This window comes from Neophocaena asiaeorientalis, unplaced genomic scaffold (assembly GCF_003031525.2).
Source record: "Neophocaena asiaeorientalis asiaeorientalis breed wild unplaced genomic scaffold, Neophocaena_asiaeorientalis_V1.1 scaffold469, whole genome shotgun sequence".
Taxonomy (NCBI): Eukaryota; Metazoa; Chordata; class Mammalia; order Artiodactyla; family Phocoenidae; genus Neophocaena; species Neophocaena asiaeorientalis.
In genome coordinates this window covers 1646087-1663071 of record NW_020172691.1, presented here as the reverse complement: position 1 = coordinate 1663071, position 16985 = coordinate 1646087, and the positions used below count along the sequence as shown (strand labels likewise).

At 59.8% G+C, this 16985-nt stretch overlaps 1 protein-coding gene across 2 annotated transcripts; it reads left to right on the top strand.

Annotated features, from left to right (window-relative positions):
- Positions 1-79: 79 nt before the first annotated feature.
- On the top strand, positions 80-15049 carry SGTA (small glutamine rich tetratricopeptide repeat co-chaperone alpha). 2 transcript variants are annotated; one of them, XM_024740125.1, is made up of 12 exons: positions 80-150; positions 7229-7367; positions 8054-8160; positions 8347-8431; positions 9487-9586; positions 9958-10062; positions 10752-10890; positions 11567-11629; positions 12797-12834; positions 13371-13460; positions 13641-13762; positions 13897-15049. In XM_024740125.1, the coding sequence occupies exons 2-11, from the start codon at positions 7268-7270 to the stop codon at positions 13753-13755; spliced, it is 942 nt and encodes a 313-aa protein (XP_024595893.1). In that variant the 5' UTR covers positions 80-150; positions 7229-7267; the 3' UTR covers positions 13756-13762; positions 13897-15049. The 2 variants fall into 2 exon arrangements, with proteins under 2 accessions (XP_024595893.1, XP_024595894.1); XM_024740126.1 differs by lacking the exon at positions 80-150 and adding an exon at positions 6764-7116.
- The last annotated feature ends 1936 nt before the right edge of the window (positions 15050-16985 follow it).

The following is a 16985-nucleotide window of genomic DNA, read 5'->3' as shown; positions in this document are numbered from 1 at the left end:
CCCTCCTAGATAATTGGTGCGCCTGCGCAGAATGAAAGCCCGCGGGTGCTGGCTCCTTCTGCGCAGGCGTCGCAGCTGGGGGGCGGGACCGGGCGGGGCCGCGGTACGCAGGCGCAGCCGTCGGTGGGTCGGGATTCGGCTGCCTGAGAGGTGAGTGGGGGGTGCTCGGCGCTGAGCCCGGCGGGCCTGAGGTCCGCGGTTCGGGGCTCTTGGGGCTCCCGGGGCTCCGGGCCCCGTAAGAGGACGTCGGTGTGGGGCTGGGGTCGCCGCGTCCGCGGGGTACTATGAGTGGGCGGCGCGGAGGGGAAACTGAGGCCGGACGGCGTCGGGCAGGCCCTCGCCGGCCTCCCCCAGGCCCGGGAAATGCGGGTTCGCAGGCCGGCGGGTGGACAGCGGGAGGCAAAGCGCTCCGCACATAGTGAGTGCTTGCTGGGTGTCCGCTGCTTCCCGGAAACACGGTCCTTTTGAATCGGGGCCCCCGTTCGTGGGGTTCAAGTCGGGGCTCCTGTCTCGGCGCCGCCACTCTCTACATGGGTGACCTTAGCCAGCCTCTTGGCTTCTCGGAGCCTCAGTTTTCCCCTTCTGTAAAATGGGCGTCGTCTCCGCCACTGCCTGGGGTGGGAGACTTCCGGGAGGATTAAAGTCGCAGGGCCCCCAGCGCGAAGTGAGAGCTCAAAGGGATCAGCAGCGGTTAGTCTGATTTCACACGGAGGGCCTCTGCCTACTGTGCTGGAGGTGGGAGAAATCTGGGGTCGAGGACCAGCTCGTCCACCTCTCGCTGGCTGTGTAAGCTCGGGGAGATCGCTTCCACTCTCCACCAGCCCTTTTCTTCTACTAATAGGGGTTCTAGAAGTACATGCCCCTTACAGGCATTTTGAGGTTAAATACACGTGGAACATTCTTTACTCAGTTTCCCTCCCCTTGTCAAGAGCTTTCTAGAGGACAGCTAGTTTTGTTATTAGGTGCCAGGAAATGCGTGTGCACTCTGCATCCTCGCTGAGTGATGTTCCCATTTTCTTTTGTTTCTGCCTCTCTGGTTATTTTTGTCTGTTTTTCCTCTCCGTAGACCAGGGATTTTGTCCTGTCAGGGGACCCGGGGCCGTGTCTGGGGACATCTGTGGCTTTCACGACCAGCGGCACTCCTGGCACCAAGTGGGTGGGGACCAGGGTTGTTGCTCCACACCCCTCAGTGCACAGGACGGCCCCCACAGAAAATGATCTGGCCCCAAATGTCCACAGTGCCAAAGTTAAATCCTACCCTAGACTAGTGATTCTTCGCCAGTGGGCTTCAGAGGGGGCAGAGGGTGTGAACCCCCAAGAAATCACGTGCACGGTTTTGTGTGCATGCCCACTTTTGTGGGATGAGGAAAGGGTATTTTGGACTTTAGGCTCTGGAATCAGCCCGCCCAGGTTCAAAACTGCTGATGTGCATCTTAGCTGGGTGCCCTTGGCGGGGGGTGCCCCCATCTCTCTAAGCCTCAGTTTTTTGTTCTGTACAATGGGAGTTAGATTAAACAAACTGTAACCAGGGGGCCAAATCCCCCTGCAGCCTGTGTTTGTGAATGAGGTTTTGTGGGAACACAGCCCACTTGATTGCATACATGTTATCCATGGCCTGGGAAGCTGAACGTCCTCATTCTGACCCTCCTTTTCAGAAAATGTCTGCTGATCCCTGAAATAGGCTATTATGTGTACTCAGCTCAGGGCCTGGAAAGTCCTGGGCACTCCAAGGATTTCATTCAGGGGTTTATAATTCAGTCTTCCTGAAAGGGTGAGTGGTTCTAAATGGGGTTAAGCTCTGCCCCGGATTGAGAGCTATAGTCTTACTTGTTCCTCCTTTTTTTTTTTTTTGGGCAAGACCCAATGCTGGCCTTGGCGGCCCATGCACAGTGAGGGTGAAAGAGTAAAGGGGACGGTTGGTGGGTAGGCTTGTCATCCCCTCCGCTGATGAGGAAACCGAGACCCAAGAGAAACGACCTCTCAAAGGAACCTGGTCACGTGTCTCTGACCATGACAAGGATCCAAGGTTTCTCTGAGTCCATGTGGACCAAACGCCCCTGAGTGCTGGGGTCCCTGGGGGAAGGTGATCTGTCCAGTGGCTCACAGTCGGGTGCAGAGTGGGCAGGCCAGGAAAGAGTCGGAAGGCCTTGTAGGAGATGCTGGACCAGAGGCAGGACAAGTACTGGGCTTTGCTGGAAGAAGAGGGTGTCCAGCTCTGTCTGAGGAGGTGACCTTCTGGCTTGGTGTTGAAGGGGGAGTGAGTGGTTCCCGGATGGCAGGAGGGAAGGTGAGCGTTGCGTTTGAGCAGAGCACAGGGGCTTTGGTGAGGGGCCACATGTGCCGGCTCAGGAGGTTTCGGGGGGCTGTGGAGGGTTTTTAGAGTGCGGGACATCCTGGCAGCCCCTCAGAGGAAAACAGGGCTGCGATGTGGGGCTCGGGCTGGAGCCTGAGTTCCAGCTCTTGGGACCGCCCTTTCCTGGGAACCCTAGGTGCCCTGGGAGGGGAGGGAGGAGCAGAGGACCAGCTTGCACACACTGGTGTTGGTGAGAAGAGCTGGATTCGGGGTGGAGGCGGGGCAGGGCACCCCCAGAAGGGGTGGGCAGTCTCAGAAAGAGGGTGCTTCTCCTTCCTGGGGTCCGGGGCTGGGTCACTCATTTTCCTGAGTGTACCCTTTTGCCTCTTCGAATGATCAGTTCTGAGCAGGGAAATAAAAGGAGTAGAGGCTGGGGTGTTTGGGGGTTTTTTGGCCGAGCTGCACAGCATGTGAGATCTTAGTTCTCGGACCGCGGATCAAACCCATGCCCCTTGCACTGGAAGCGCGGAGTCCTAACCACTGGACTGCCAGGGAAGTCCCGAGGTTGGGGTGTTTTTAATGATAAAATGGAAAGGTGGACGGAGAGCCGGCGGGGGTTCTGAACGCACAGGGAGGAACTGGCACCGGGACCCCCGCTGCAGCCGCACCCCGGGGCCAGCGTCCGTCCCCCGGCCAGGCTCGCGCCTGAACCCCGCACCTGCAGCCAGCGCCTCGGGTGCCTTTGGAGCCTCACAAAGCCCTCGCTGTTCGCAGAGAGAGTGGCCTGCCCCAAGAATTCTGTCCCGCAGCCAAAGCCCAACAAGTCGGGATTGTTCCCGAGACCCCAGTGCCCAGGGGCGGTCAAGGAAAAGAGCGTCCTGGCGGTCCTGGGCCGGCTTTGCAGGGAGCGGGAAGGCGAGGAAGGGCGACAGCTGTTCCGCGCCCAAGAGGCAGGAGAGCGGCAGTCCTCACGGCGCGCCTGTCTCGGACATGTGCTGGGTCCCCGCTGTGGACCCACATCCGCTTTTCTGCAGTCCGGAAACCCCAAATACTCTGCAAACACAGGATTTGATGAAAGTTTGCAGCCAAGTCGTTTGGCCAGAAACTCTGACCCGTGCTGACTTTTATTTTTCCCACTGAGTGTTTATCAGTGATTTTCAGCTGGTGGTGGTTTGGTGACGTCTGGAGACTTTTGTGATTGTTACCACTGTGGGGGAGGGGGGCTGCTCCACACCCCATGGTGCCCAGGACGGCCCCCACAGAGAGTGACCCAGCTCCAGCTCCCATGTCAGCTGTGCTAAGGGGGAGGGGCCCTGCATTCATTATTTGGGAAAAACTCGAGTTTGATCCCTGTTCACACTGGACACCAGAATAAACCCCTGATGATCAGACAGTGTAAACCAGGGTGACCCCCAGCGTGTGTGAGTCACCTCCCCTCCCTCCCACTCAGGTGTGGATTTAAATGTGTGTGTAGCATCCCGGGACCTCAAAGGTCAGATAGTCATGGAACGTAACCTCCGGGGGTCAGTGGAATCCCTAAGCCCGGGGGTCTCGCCCCGAGTGATTCTGCCCCCAGGGGACACTGTTGGACAGATGCCAGGGATGCTGTTAAATACCCTACAGCGCACACTCTCCACAAAAGGAGTGATCTCCCCCGCACCATGCGGATAGAGCCTGGGGGAGAAGCTCCGCATGGGGTGCTGGATTCTCACGACAGCCTCTGTTACCCTGTTTTATAGAAGAGGAAAGAGAGGGCGTCGCGGGGGCTCCTTCAGCCGTGACACGAGCATCCCGGCTCAGGGGTGGGGAGGCGACGTGGAGCTGGCCTCGGGTGGAGACGGCTGGACCTCAGGTGCTAAGACTGCAGAGCCCGTTGTTACCCCCAGCGCGCCTCCAGGAGCCCTGGTCTCGGTGCTCACTGTGTCAACTTGGGGGGCCGGCCCTCGGGAGGAGGTCGTGTCAGTAGACCAGGAGAAGCCGGGAACCAGGAAACCGGGTAGCGGTTGCTTCGAGCCGTTTAGTCGGGGTGGGAGGGCTGGTAGCAGCATGTACAAAGGCCCTGAGGTACAAAGGGCTGGGGCCCTTGGAAGAACTGAAGCTGTGCCAGGAACGGGTGTGACTTCATGTCTCAGTTCTCTGCACCCTGACGGTCCCCTCAGAGTCACCCCCTCCGTCCTCACAGCTCAGTCACGTAAAGATTAGATTGCCTCTTTATCCTACTCTTAAGCAAACACTTGTCACCACAGGGCCTACATTAGTTCCCTGTGAGGAAAACAGATCCCCCCACGCACAGACCCTCGAGCTCAGTGTGAAGCTCAGTCACCCAGTACCAGCTCCCATGGGTCTGGCAGGGGGGGTCGTGCCCCTGAGTGCTGCCTGGAACATGTCAGGGGAGCCCCAGCTGCCCAGCCTGTGACCTTACCATGTGACCTGTCAACCTGTGACCCCCTCTGGGAGACCCTGGCACCCCTCCATCCTGTTCAGTGATCAAGAAGTCGGCTGGGAGGGCTTGGCAAACATGAAGGCCCAGGTGGTAAATTCTGTGGGCTTTGGGGCCCTTGAGGAAAACCAAGCGTGCTCTGCAGACACTTCTATAACGTAGGGATGCAAAAGACATCCTCAGCCAAACAGGCGGCTGCCAGGTGTGGCCCTTGACCCCTGATTAGAACAGAATGTACAAAAGGAGCAGCGTCCTGGGGTCTCGGGGCTTCACATCCTAAGAGGACCACTTTGGGCTTTGAAAACAGATTTTCTTCTAGTTACAGTAAAATAGATATACCGTAAAGTTTACCATCTTAACCATCTTTAAGCGCACGGCTCAGTGACATAAGGCACATTCACATCGTCGTACAACCATCCCCACCATCCATCTCCAGAACTTTCTCACCTTCCCAAACTGAAACTCTGTCCCCATGAAACAGAGTCCCCCAGCCCCTGGCCGCCACCATCTTGTTCCTGTCTCTATGTATTTGAGTCCTCTAGGGACCTCATGTGAATTGAATCAGACAGCGTTTGTCCTGTGTCTAGTATATCTCACTGAGCAATCACGCCCTTAAGGTTCATCCAGGTTGTAGCAGGTGTCAGAACTTCCTTCCTTTTTAAGGCTGAGTCATATTCCGCTGTGTGGATGGACCACATCTGTTGATCCATCATCCACGCGTGGACATTGGGTTCTGTCTGCCTTTCGGCTGTGGTGAATGATGGCTCTGTTTGTCAAATATCTGTAAAACCAGAACCTTGTTGACGTTTTGGGCAGCGGCTCACTGGTTCAGCTGGGGAAGATGCCTCACCTTTGGGGGTTTCAGTGTCTTCAAAACGAGCGGGTTGTGCCGGCTGGTCTCCCTGGGCCCCTCTGTGTTGCCCCTGAGAGCCTGTGCATCTGGGGCTGGCCGTCTGTCCTCTGGGCTCTAGCGTCCTGATCCCAGACCTCCCAGTTCCTGGGACGCTCTTGGGCCAAAGGCACTTGCTTGGTAAAGGCTCATTGTATCCAGAAATGGGGGAGGAAAAAGCTCATTACCATCCCTGTAGAGCTTTCCAGGGGTGGCCAGAGTGCCCTGTCCAGCTGTACAATATAGCTGCTTTAAGTCCTTCCCTTTTTAAAATTTGAGATATAATTCACATACCGTAAAACTTAGTAGATTTTAGTATATTCACAGTTCTGTGCAACCATCACCACTAATTTCAGAACATTCCGTGACCCCAAAAGAAGCCCCACCCCCTCCTCAGCCCCTGGCAACCACGAACCAACTCTCTGTGTCTGTGGATTGGCCTTTTCTGGACGTTTCCCATCAGTGGGACCACACACTGTGTGGCCTTCTGTGTCTGACTTCTCTCCGGTGTTTTAAGTTGTCGATGGATGTAGTTTTCTGTGAACCGGAAACGGCTCAGAGCGCGGCCAGCATCGCGTGTCTTGACTGCACTGGCCCGGCGGCTCTGGGCCGGCAGCGCCCGGCCTGCTGTCGGCCAGTGTGCGAAGCCTGGGGGTTATGACTTGCTCTGCCCGGTTTGATTTACCCGCCGCTGGCCAGTGGTGGGTTAATGATAACTCGGCCAGGAGGCCGCCTCTCGATTTCCAAGCCACACAGGCTGTTCACCCCACGGGGGCATGTTTGGGGGACCAAAATGCTTCACACCATGGATCCCACCCTCCCGGGTGAGCCCTGCATGGCCTTGGGCAAGCGTGGGGTGGCCCCTCTGAGTCTCTTTCCTCTCTGCAGGGGAGATGGGCCTGTGCAGGGGGCGAGGCTGTGTGTGAAGTGCCTGGCACGTCACGGCCCACGGGGAACAGGCCTTTCCCACGCTTGTTCTCCAGGCTTCTCGCCTCAGCACTGTAGGGGGCCATCCCCCAAGTTGTGACGACCACAGCTGTCACCAGTGTCCCCTTGGGAGAGTCACACCTGGCCTAGGAATACAGCAGGTTGTAGAGGAACCCAGAGGAGGCCCTGAGGCGGCCTGGGAGGGGGTGTCAGTGCCCTCTGGGCCTTCGGTCTGCTCAGGCCCACTCAGGGGTCCTGTCTGACCCTCGTGGGCGGTGCGTGTTCCCCGGGTGTTCGGGGCCCAGAAACTGTTGGACCGTTTTCTTGTCCAGAGCATGGAGTAGCAGCAGGTGGGCTGCAGCCTGCCCTCTGTGTCCCTGGGGAGCCCCACGCCCCCCGTCCAGCTGGTGAGAAGTGATGACCACCGTGCCCAGGGCCACATCACCCTGGGGTTAGAGTCAGGCAGGACGGCAAGGGGCTCTGGACCTACAGCCTCAGCGTCTCCTCTGTGAAATGTGGAGAATTCACATGTCTGCCTCACCGTTGTCAGGCAGACACAATTAGCCAGTGAGTTAAAGTGGCTCCTGCAGGGCAGGGTGGGGGCGTGAGGGCAGAGGGGCAAAGGCTCGGCTGTGCCCGCTGCCCGTCCTGTCCTCACACTGTGGACCGCTGTCCGCAGATCCTGAAACCCCCAGACCTTGTCTGCTCCCATCTCAAGATGGATAACAAGAAGCGTCTGGCCTATGCCATCATCCGGTTCCTGCATGACCAGCTCCGGCACGGGGAGCTCTCCTCTGACGCCCAGGAGAGCTTGGAAGGTACGTGCTGCGGGCCACGCCTGCCTCCCAGGGCCTCAAGTCCCCTGCCCAACCCCCCACCTGCGTCAGCGCCTAGAAGCTCCGCGGGGTGGAAGTGATAGGCTGGTCCCTGTCCTTGTTTCATAGGTAGGGACGCTGAGCCCCAGGCGGGTGCAGGGCTGCCCCCCACCTCCCTCACTTTAGGCTGGGCCTCCCGCAGCTGTTCTCTTCTGGAGGGATGTAGTTCCCGAAGGTTCTCCATGTTCCCCGTTGTGCATGTGTCCCTACTGGTCAAAGGAGTGAGAGAGGCCAGGGGTGGGGAGCCCAGCCCAGACCCGGCTGCTAGCCCGCCTGGCAGGAGGTAGCTGTTACATGCCCACCGGGCCACGCCGAACCCCCGAGGCCCCCCACCCGGGCAGCCCCAGCATTGTGACCCCACAGAGAGGCCTGGCGTCACCACCTGAGCCCCGTGGGGCAGGGACGGCGGCTCCCCCCCTCCTCCCGGCCTCAGGGCTCGAGGGGCAGGTCCATCCTGCACTGCCCGAGGAATCACAACCGGCACCCATAGGGCCCCGCAGGGCGCACGCAGCGCCTGGTGCATCCGAGGCCTTAGCGAGCACGTCCAAGAAAGGAAACCTGAGCACTGCCCCCCAGAATCGTCAGCTTGGGGTTGGGTTCAGCAGAGCACACCTTTGTCCCCCTGACAGTTGCCATCCAATGCCTGGAGACCGCTTTCGGGGTGACGGTGGAGGATAGCGACCTCGCGCTCCCCCAGACTCTTCCCGAAATATTTGAAGCAGCTGCGGCGGGCAGGGTGAGCCTCGGGCACTGCGGGGCTGTGGTTCTGTCTCAGTTCGAGGGCCTGAGTTACCCCCCAGAGCTCAGCTGTCCTCGGGCATCCCCTGGCTGGTTGGGGGAGGGGAGAGGGTGCTGGGCTTGGGGGAGGAGGTCGGCGGTTTCCTGCTGCCCCTCAAAGAGCTCATCATGGCTTTGGGGCCAGGAGATACCACCTGATCTGAGGAGCCCCCAGCGAACCCCACCTTCGGAGGAGGACTCCGCCGAGGCAGAACGCCTCAAAACCGAAGGTAAGGAACGCCCCGCACAGCTGGCCTCTGGGTGCTACGGGCAGAGGCCGGCTGGTCCCGGACTGTGGAGCGGATGGCAAACCAGCCCTTGGAGATGGGGCCGGAGGGCTTTTACCCGGATGCAAAGCTGCAGAGAAATCAGACCCTTGACCAGGAGGAATTAAAGTGTGAGGCCGCTGCGGAGGGTGGTCCGACAGCTTCCCAAATGGTTAGATAGAGTGACCATGTGACCCAGCAGTTCCACCCCAGGGTGTGCCCAGGAGGGATGCAATCGCACATCCACAAAGATGCTTGCGCACGCGTGTTCATAGCAGCGTGGTACACAACAGCCGAGGAGTGGAAGCCGCCCAGGTGCCCATCAGCTGACGAGCGGACACACACACGTCCCTCCACACATGGGAACGTCACTCAGCCATGCAGAGGAGAGAAGCCCCGACACTCTCTCCAACGTGGATGGACCTTGAGAACAGGATTCTCAAAGAGAGAAGCCAGACACAGAAGGACACACAGTGTGTGATTCCGTTGATGGGAAACGTCCAGAACAGGCAGAGCCAGACAGAGAGTGGATGTGTGGTTGTCAGGGGCTGGGTGGGGGGGTGGTGATGACAGCTAATGGGGATGGTGTTTATTTTGGCTAATGGAATGTTCTGGAATTAGTGCAAATGGTTGGACCACTTTGAATATACTAAAAGCCGCTGAGTTATATACACTTTTAAAGGGTGCGTCTCACGGTATGTGAATTCCATCTCATTAAAACTGCGCTGTTTCTGAAGGAACGAGCAAAAGTGATGGTATCTGAGGCTTAGGTTCCCAAATACCACAGCCAGGACAGTGACAGCTGCTGCACCAAGGGCTGGCTCCGGCCAGGCCCTGCGCTGGACGCAGACCCACCCTCCGCCTCACGCCACCACCCTAGCCTGTGTCTAAGCGTTGCATCCTGGGCCCCCAAAGTCTCGAACTGTCACATGGAAGCCGGGCGAGCTGAGAACGCCGTCTCAGAACTTCGGGGTCCGAGGGGAACAGCCGAGGGTACGTTTCCTTCCTTTTCTCTTCAGGGAACGAACAGATGAAAGTAGAAAACTTTGAGGCTGCCGTGCACTTCTACGGGAAAGCCATCGAGCTGAACCCTGCCAACGCCGTCTACTTCTGTAACAGGTACGGCAGGGACCGGTGGGGTCCTGGGTGGGCTGAGCGGGGTCCCCAGGGGAATGGCGGGGGCGGTCGATCTGTGGGTTAGTGATGGCTCAGCCGCTGTCCCAAATAACGAGCCCATGCCTGGTGGTCGGCCAGGTGCGGCCCAGTGTCAGTGGTGCTAGCGGCCACACTCGTCTGGCCCTGCAGCCTCGGTTTCCCTGGTGAACGGGGCGGCACCCAGATTGCTGTATCCTCCGGCGCCAGCCCCGGCGTCCAGCCCCGGCGTCCAGCCCCACCGGGCCTCTCATCCTTGGCAACCCTGCGTCTGCCTCACCTGACAGACAGGGAAGCTGCAATCAGCTCCCCGACTGCCCTGGTTTGCCTTCTCCCAGAGCTGCGGCCCACAGCAAACTGGGGAACTACGCGGGGGCGGTTCAGGACTGTGAGCGGGCCATCTGCATAGACCCGTCCTACAGCAAGGCCTACGGCAGGATGGGGTGAGTACCGCCCGCCCCATACATGCTGTCTGCCTGCGGTCAGCGCGGCCCCGCACGTTAAGGCCCCAGCCCACTGGGCTGCCCCGCCTCACGCACCAATCCCGAGTCCAGGCTGTCAGCTGAGCTTCTGACCGACCAGCTGTAAGCCCGGGTTCCCACGACCCTCTCCTTGGGTTCAGCGATTCCCTCGAAGGCTCACAGGACTCAGGAAAACGGTTCACTTAACCTTCTCTGGCTTAGCGTAAGGGATGCAGATGAGTAGCAGGCAGAGGGCCGCCCAGGGCGAGGTCGGGGAGGGTCCCGAGGCAGAGCTTCCGTCCTGCAGGGTTCGGGGCGCGCCTCCCACCCAGCACGCGGGGCGGTCACCAGTGGGGGTGGGTTTTATAGCCCGTCTCTAACGCCTCCCTCCCCGGGAGTTGGGGGTGAGTTTGGTCTTTGTGGCCAGCAGCACATCTGGAGGCTTCCTGGAAGCCCACCTCATTAGCATAAACAGGCCTCCTCGTTAGCATAAACTGCGGTGCAGTCCAAGGACACACCTGTGATTCAGCTCGCCAGAGCAGGGAGGAGCTCTGACCACGCCTGCCCCGCCTCCTCCCAGCCCCAGCGACCCCAGCAGTTCGGGGCTGCTGGGCCTGGGCGGGCAGGCGGACGGCCTCCCAGGCCCTCCACACGCACTGTCTCTCCTGCAGCCTGGCTCTGTCCAGCCTGAACAAGCACACGGAGGCCGTGGCCTACTACAGGAAGGCCTTGGAGCTGGACCCCGACAACGAGACCTACAAGTCCAACCTCAAGGTGGCGGAGCTGAGGCTGAGAGAGGCACCCAGTCCCGTGAGTCCTCTCGGGACTGGCCGCGGGGGCAGGGCGGCTCGGGGTCGAGGGCTGGGCTTGACCCGTGTGGGAGGAATGTCTCTGGTGCCGGGGGTCCGGCATCTGTTTAACGGGGTCCTGTTGTGAGGGAAGAGGCTTATCCTCGCAGAGCCCCCGGAAACAGGAGGGCGTGGGTCACATGGGGAAGCCCCAACTCGTCAGGAGGCAGAGGGCTGGGGGCCCTGTGGGCCTTGGGAAGGAGCTGGCAGGCTGGGTGAGCAGGTGCGGGATCGGCTAGTTTGAATGGCCCCGGGGCAGGGGGGCTGCCCGGGGTGACCAGGGCAGGGGGACAGTGGCCCTGAGCCCTGTAGAGGCTGGTTTGCATGTGAAAGGTGCACTCGGGCCATTTGTTTACCAGTTTCTAGGGATTGGCCACCCCTGGGAGGGGCCATCCCACCACAGTCAGCATCACAAAGTGAAAGACACGGTTAATATACCATGCTCTTCCGGGGGACCCACACCGTGGTGCGCGTCTTTCACGAAGCACCCCCGGCCGCAGGGCCTGGCCGCCCGGGTTGCTGGGACGCCCGGGATTCCAGCAGGCCCCAGGTGGGACCTTACCCCTCAGTTCCCAGGGGGCCGGCTCTCGAGGTTCTGTGTCGAGGCACCACTAACCAGGGCTTTTCTCACCCCACAGACGGGAGGTGTTGGCAGTTTCGACATCGCGGGCCTGCTGAACAACCCAAGCTTCATGAGCATGGTAACGGCCCCTGCCTGCCGTGTCACCACGGGCCCCGGGCCAGGGCTGCCCCACTGCAGACGCCATGGACACTGGGCGCCGTGGGGTGTGGAGCCGGACAAGATGAACCCACCTCTCCCAGCTGAATAACCTGGGGAATCTCCACGCCCCTTCCCCCCCAGTCCGGGCCCCCTTGCGGTGTGGCCACGGTGACAGCAGTCGCTGCACCTGCTCCCTGAGGTGCAGACGAGACACTGCAGGGCGCGGGGGCCCCGCGGAGGAAGGGCCGACCACCTTCTGGTCCAGATGCGCGTGTTCTGCACAGGGCCGCCCCCTGGAACAGGCACCCAGCGTGTCCGGCACATGCCTGTCGGCCCCCGGGTGGTCTCACCGGTCCTCAGGCCACAACGCTGACTCGAGGGACCTCAGGGTGGGGGTCTCAGGTCGCCAGGGAGAGAGGAGCCTGGAGCCCCCCCATCAGAGAAACGTCCGCACCTGAGCAGGAAGCGTCTGGCCTCCCACGTCTTGGAGCCTGGGCTGCCGCTCTCGTCCAGGGCGGGGCGGGCCCAAGGCTGCCAGAGGACTCCTGGCGGTGGGGAGCGGCCTGACAGAGGCCGCTCCTTTGGCCTTGTCTGTCGGGGTCGGCGGTCCCGGCCCCCCTTAGCTTCGTGCTGCGCTGTCGGCACCCATCCGTGCCCGGCACTTGCATGACCGTGGCCTGGACACCCAGCCATGCAGGGCAGTGGACTGGCCGAGGCCGGCTGGTAGCGCTCTCCAGCCCTTTTCGGAAAGAGCCGCAGCCTGGAAGGTGCTTCCCTGGCTTCTGCTCGTGTGCACGTCTTAAAATCGGCCCTGAGGAGATAATCCCGACGTGGCTGGGGGTGTCAGTGTAGGAGAGAGGCCAGGATGATGTTCATCCACATGGCAGAGCTGGAACTGACTCCCAGGTGTCCCTAGTCGGGGAAGGATGACGAGGTTCCTGGAATCTTAAGATGAGAGTCCAGATGGGATCGAAGTGGGGAAAGGGCAGGGTCACGGTGTGTGGGGATGGGGTGGGGCCCGGGGAAGAGGCGGGCCTGGCGCTCTGGGTTCTGGGCTGGAGGCCCACGGTGCCTACGGGGAGACCTTGTCAATGATGAAATGCGTTTGGGAGCTTACTTTTTCTGAGAAGTCTGTTTTCTTCTTCAGGCATCCAACCTCATGAACAATCCCCAAGTTCAACAGCTGTAAGTGACCACCGTTCTCCTTTGGGTCTTGTGGTTAAAACTAGTGTGGTGCAAGGTGCATAAAATGTACCATTTTAACCATTGTAAGGTTTGTGATTCCACGGCATTAAGTACATTTACGACGTCCTGTAGCTGTGGCCACCATCTAGTTCCAGACATTCATCACCTGAAAAAGAAACCCCATCCCATTAGCACCATTCCCCAGCCCCTGACCACCAGGAACCCACTCTCTGTCTCTGGATTTGCCTGTTCTGGAGGTTTCCCATCAATGGACTCAGACTCTGTGTGGCCTTCTGTGTCACTGGCATCACCCGGTGTCCCTGAGGGACAGCATTGCCCCGTTGAGAGTCACTGTCTTTAAGCCAAAAAAGGGTGTTGCTGGGAAATCTGATGGAATTGACAGGCTGCAGTCAGAAGTGTGGGCTGAGGGCAGGTTCGGGCCCCAGGAGATGTCCATTGCCGGCAGAGGGGAAGGGCCAAGTGGGGATCAGAGGAGGAGGGCTGAACCGTCTGCGAGTCAAGGGCTCTCTTTGCAGCATGTCCGGCATGATTTCGGGTGGCCACAACCCCTTGGGGACTCCCGGCACCAACCCCTCGCAGAACGACCTGGCCAGCCTCATCCAGGCGTGAGTGGACCTGCCAGGCGGGGCTCCTGGGCAGGCAGGGCGTGTCCCCACTCCCCCAGGAAGAGACACCTGCTCTGTAGGGCCTGCGTCCTCTGGGGAGCGGTCCCCCTGCCCTCGAGGGGCACGCGGGGCGGGCACCCTGGGCCAGGCTGAGCCCGGGCGCACCTCCCCTCCCCGCAGGGGCCAGCAGTTCGCTCAGCAGATGCAGCAGCAGAACCCAGAGTTGATAGAACAGCTGCGCAGTCAGATCCGGAGTCGGACCCCCAGTGCCAGCAGCGACGATCCGCGGGAATGACTGCCCGGTGAGTCCGGGGCCGGGCCCGCGTCGCTGAGGCCACGCGGGGGCGTCTCTGGTCATCAGCCCCCTTGCCGGGGGTTCCCACCCGGATCCCCCACCCCTCTCAGTCCCGCTCAGTTGGGCTGTTTCTCTCTCCAGCCCCCCAGCGCCATCAGGTCCTTCCCGGCTGACCGGAAGCCTTCTCTCACTTTTCCGTCTCTCTTCCCATTGGACCGCCCATGAGAGGAAAAGGAATTGGACCTGCATGTTAAGACGGATTTTTATTATTTTTATTTTTTTGCCTCAGCCCTTCCCTCCCTTTTTGTACTCTCTCACGGCCCCCAGACCCTTCTCGAAACAGAGCCAGCAAGCTGTGAGCACAGACCAGCACCAGTCTCACTCCCAGCCCCCCCAAAACCCAGTCTCTAAAGTATTTTCTAGAATAATTTGGGGGGGGTCCTTTCGCCACTCTCAAGAAGCGCCCACGGGGAAGCCGTGGCACGAAACTCCTTCCGTAGCCCTGCCCTCTCGGCCTGTCTTCAGGGGCCTCGCAGCCCACGAGAAGCTGCTCTCTGCGTCGACCTTGGCCACCCCAGCCGCCCCTGCTCGGATGGGCTCCCTGCCAGCCAGCCCGGCCCTCGGACCCGGGTTCTCGCATGAGCAACTCCCGCTGCAGGTTCCCGGGAGCCGGTTCTGTTGCCCTGGGCCTGGGGGCGGCCCGGAGCGGACGTCCTGGGTGTGCAGGACCCATTTCTGGGACTTTTCTTCCAGTCGAGCATTTGGATGGATGCGGGTCTGATCCCAGTGCTCTCTTCCCAGTACTCACGACCGACAGACCGTGAGGGGCCCTCTCACCACCTTCAGCCTGGCCCCCGAGCCCATCCCGGCCTGGCCATGTGTCCAGCCACTGCCCTTCTGCCCACAGGTGGTCCCGCTGGCCCGGCGCCTCCTCCCGTTGGGAGGGGGGGCTGCAGGGGGTCCTGGTGCCACCCGCCTTGGCCTGAGATTGCCAGGCAGCCACCGTGGATGCCTGGCGGCCCCAGGCGAGGCGGTACGGCGTGGGGAGGAGGGGTTGGCTGGCACCACCGCTCCGGCAGCAGCGTTGGCAGCTGGATGGTCGGAGGCTCCCTTGTGGTGTCGGGCCATGTGCGAGGTGACCCAGCACCGTGTGTGTAGTTAACTAGTAGGGAGGCGGCTGCCAGCCACCCGCCGTCTGGCACACGTCCGGCGAGATGTGTCCTAACTCTTGCGTGCTAGCCGTGGTGACAAGCATAACGTAACGTGTGGGGAATAAATAGACATCGTGATCTCTGCCTGTCTCTGTTGACCTCTCAGCGCCGCCGCCCCTCCCTGCCCCTAGCTTCCAGGAGCCCCCAGCCTGGACCCTGTGTGGGTTGCCTTGGAACCACCGAACCGGGTTGTGTGTGCATCTCCTGTCACCGCTGAGACAGTCCCACAGATTCAGTGGCTTTTAACCACACAGAACATCTCAGTCCTGGAGGTCAGAAGTTGGACATGGCCCCTGCCCCCAGAGGCTAAATCCAGGTGTGGGCGGGTCTGCCTCCCTGCCAGGGCTCAAGGGGAGAAGTGCCTCCTGCCTTTCCCAGCGTCTGGAGGCCGCCACAAATGGTGTAGGCAAAGGGGGGCGTCAGCACCTGCACTCGGCTCCCCACTGGACTCTGGGCTGTGGAAACACCTTTGGGCCACGCTCGCCTCCTTCAGCCGTGGCCTCTGTGGCTTCTGGGGGATTGTACTTCTAGCTTCCGGTGACCTTGAGCTGCCTTGTCCTGCAGAGATGACTTCCCCGTGTTCCCTGCCTCTTGGACGGTGGCCAATAGGGGACGAAGGAAGTTCAAGGAGGAGGAGGGGTCTGTCCCCGGTGGGTGCCGCTGGTGGGGTGTGGAAGCTCCCTGCCGTCCAGCCCTCCTGTTCCAGCTACCCAGTGCCACCGGGCAGCGTGGCCACCAGCGGAGCCGGTGAGGAAGGCGGGGTCCTGGCCGCCCCGAGTTCCCGATCTGCGTTCCCACAGAAGTTAATGCAGTAAACCGGCATTTACGTGGCTCCAGCTACCTGTCTGGGGAAATGGTTCCTTTAAAAAAAATTGAGATATAATTCACATGACATAACATTTGCCATTTAAAAACATACGAGGACTTCCCTGGTGGTCCATTGGTTAAGACTCCACGCTCCTAATGCAGGGGCCCCGGGTTCGATCCCTGGTTGGGGAACTAGATCCCACATGTGGCAACTAAGAGTTTGCATGCCACAACTGAAAGATCCTGCATGTGGCAATGAAGATCCCACTGCACCACTAGGGAAGCCCTAGTTACCTTTTTTTTTTTTTTTTTTCGTGGTACGCGGGCCTCTCACTGCTGTGGCCTCTCCCGTTGCAGAGCACAGGCTCCAGACGCGCAGGCCCAGCGGCCATGGTTCACGGGCCCAGCTGCTCCGCGGCATGCGGGAGCCTCCCGGACCGGGGCACGAACCCGCGTCCCCTGCATCGGCAGGCAGACTCCCAACCACTGCGCCACCAGGGAAGCCCTGGTTCTGCATTTTAAACAAGCATCTCAGGGGATTGGGACACACCTGTTTAGAGAAGCCCACGTTGAGAGGCACTGGTGAGCACAGGAATAGGAGCCGTATCTTCCAGGAGCATCTACCTATGCCCCTTAGGTCTCCCCAAACGATCTCTGTTCCTTCTCTTCCACATCCTGTGTGTCCATCACTGGGAGGCCCTACAGAGCCTCTTCCAAATTGACCCCACACCCAGTCTAAGTGTTCAGGAAAGATCCAGAAATTTTCTGTTTTGGAACCGCTGGAAGTGTGGGGAAGAGGGAAAGGAAAAAAAACAATAAAAAAAAGGAGTAATTGTCAACAACTCATCCCAGAAGCCCAGAAGCCAGCAGCTTCTCTATGTAACTTGATGAGTTGTGTATCACAGAGAATCACTGCTTGATCCCACACGAGCTAGAAATAGGATATTTCTGAATATTGCTGTCAGAAGTGCATTGTGGAAAAAAAAAAAAAAAAAAAGACAAACATAGATTTAGCATAAGTCATGCCTTGGAGAAAGCTTCCAGGAATAGGTTGGGCCTTGAGATGTAAGGCAGCTGCTGCTACTGTTGATGGGGTTAGAAAGGCTCCGTTCTCTGCATTTCCACAGCCTTGGTGCATAATTCCTGGGAGCAAGACTGCAAATCTCACCCAGATTAAGTCCCGTGAAGCAACAAGATGGAAACAAAGTTTGT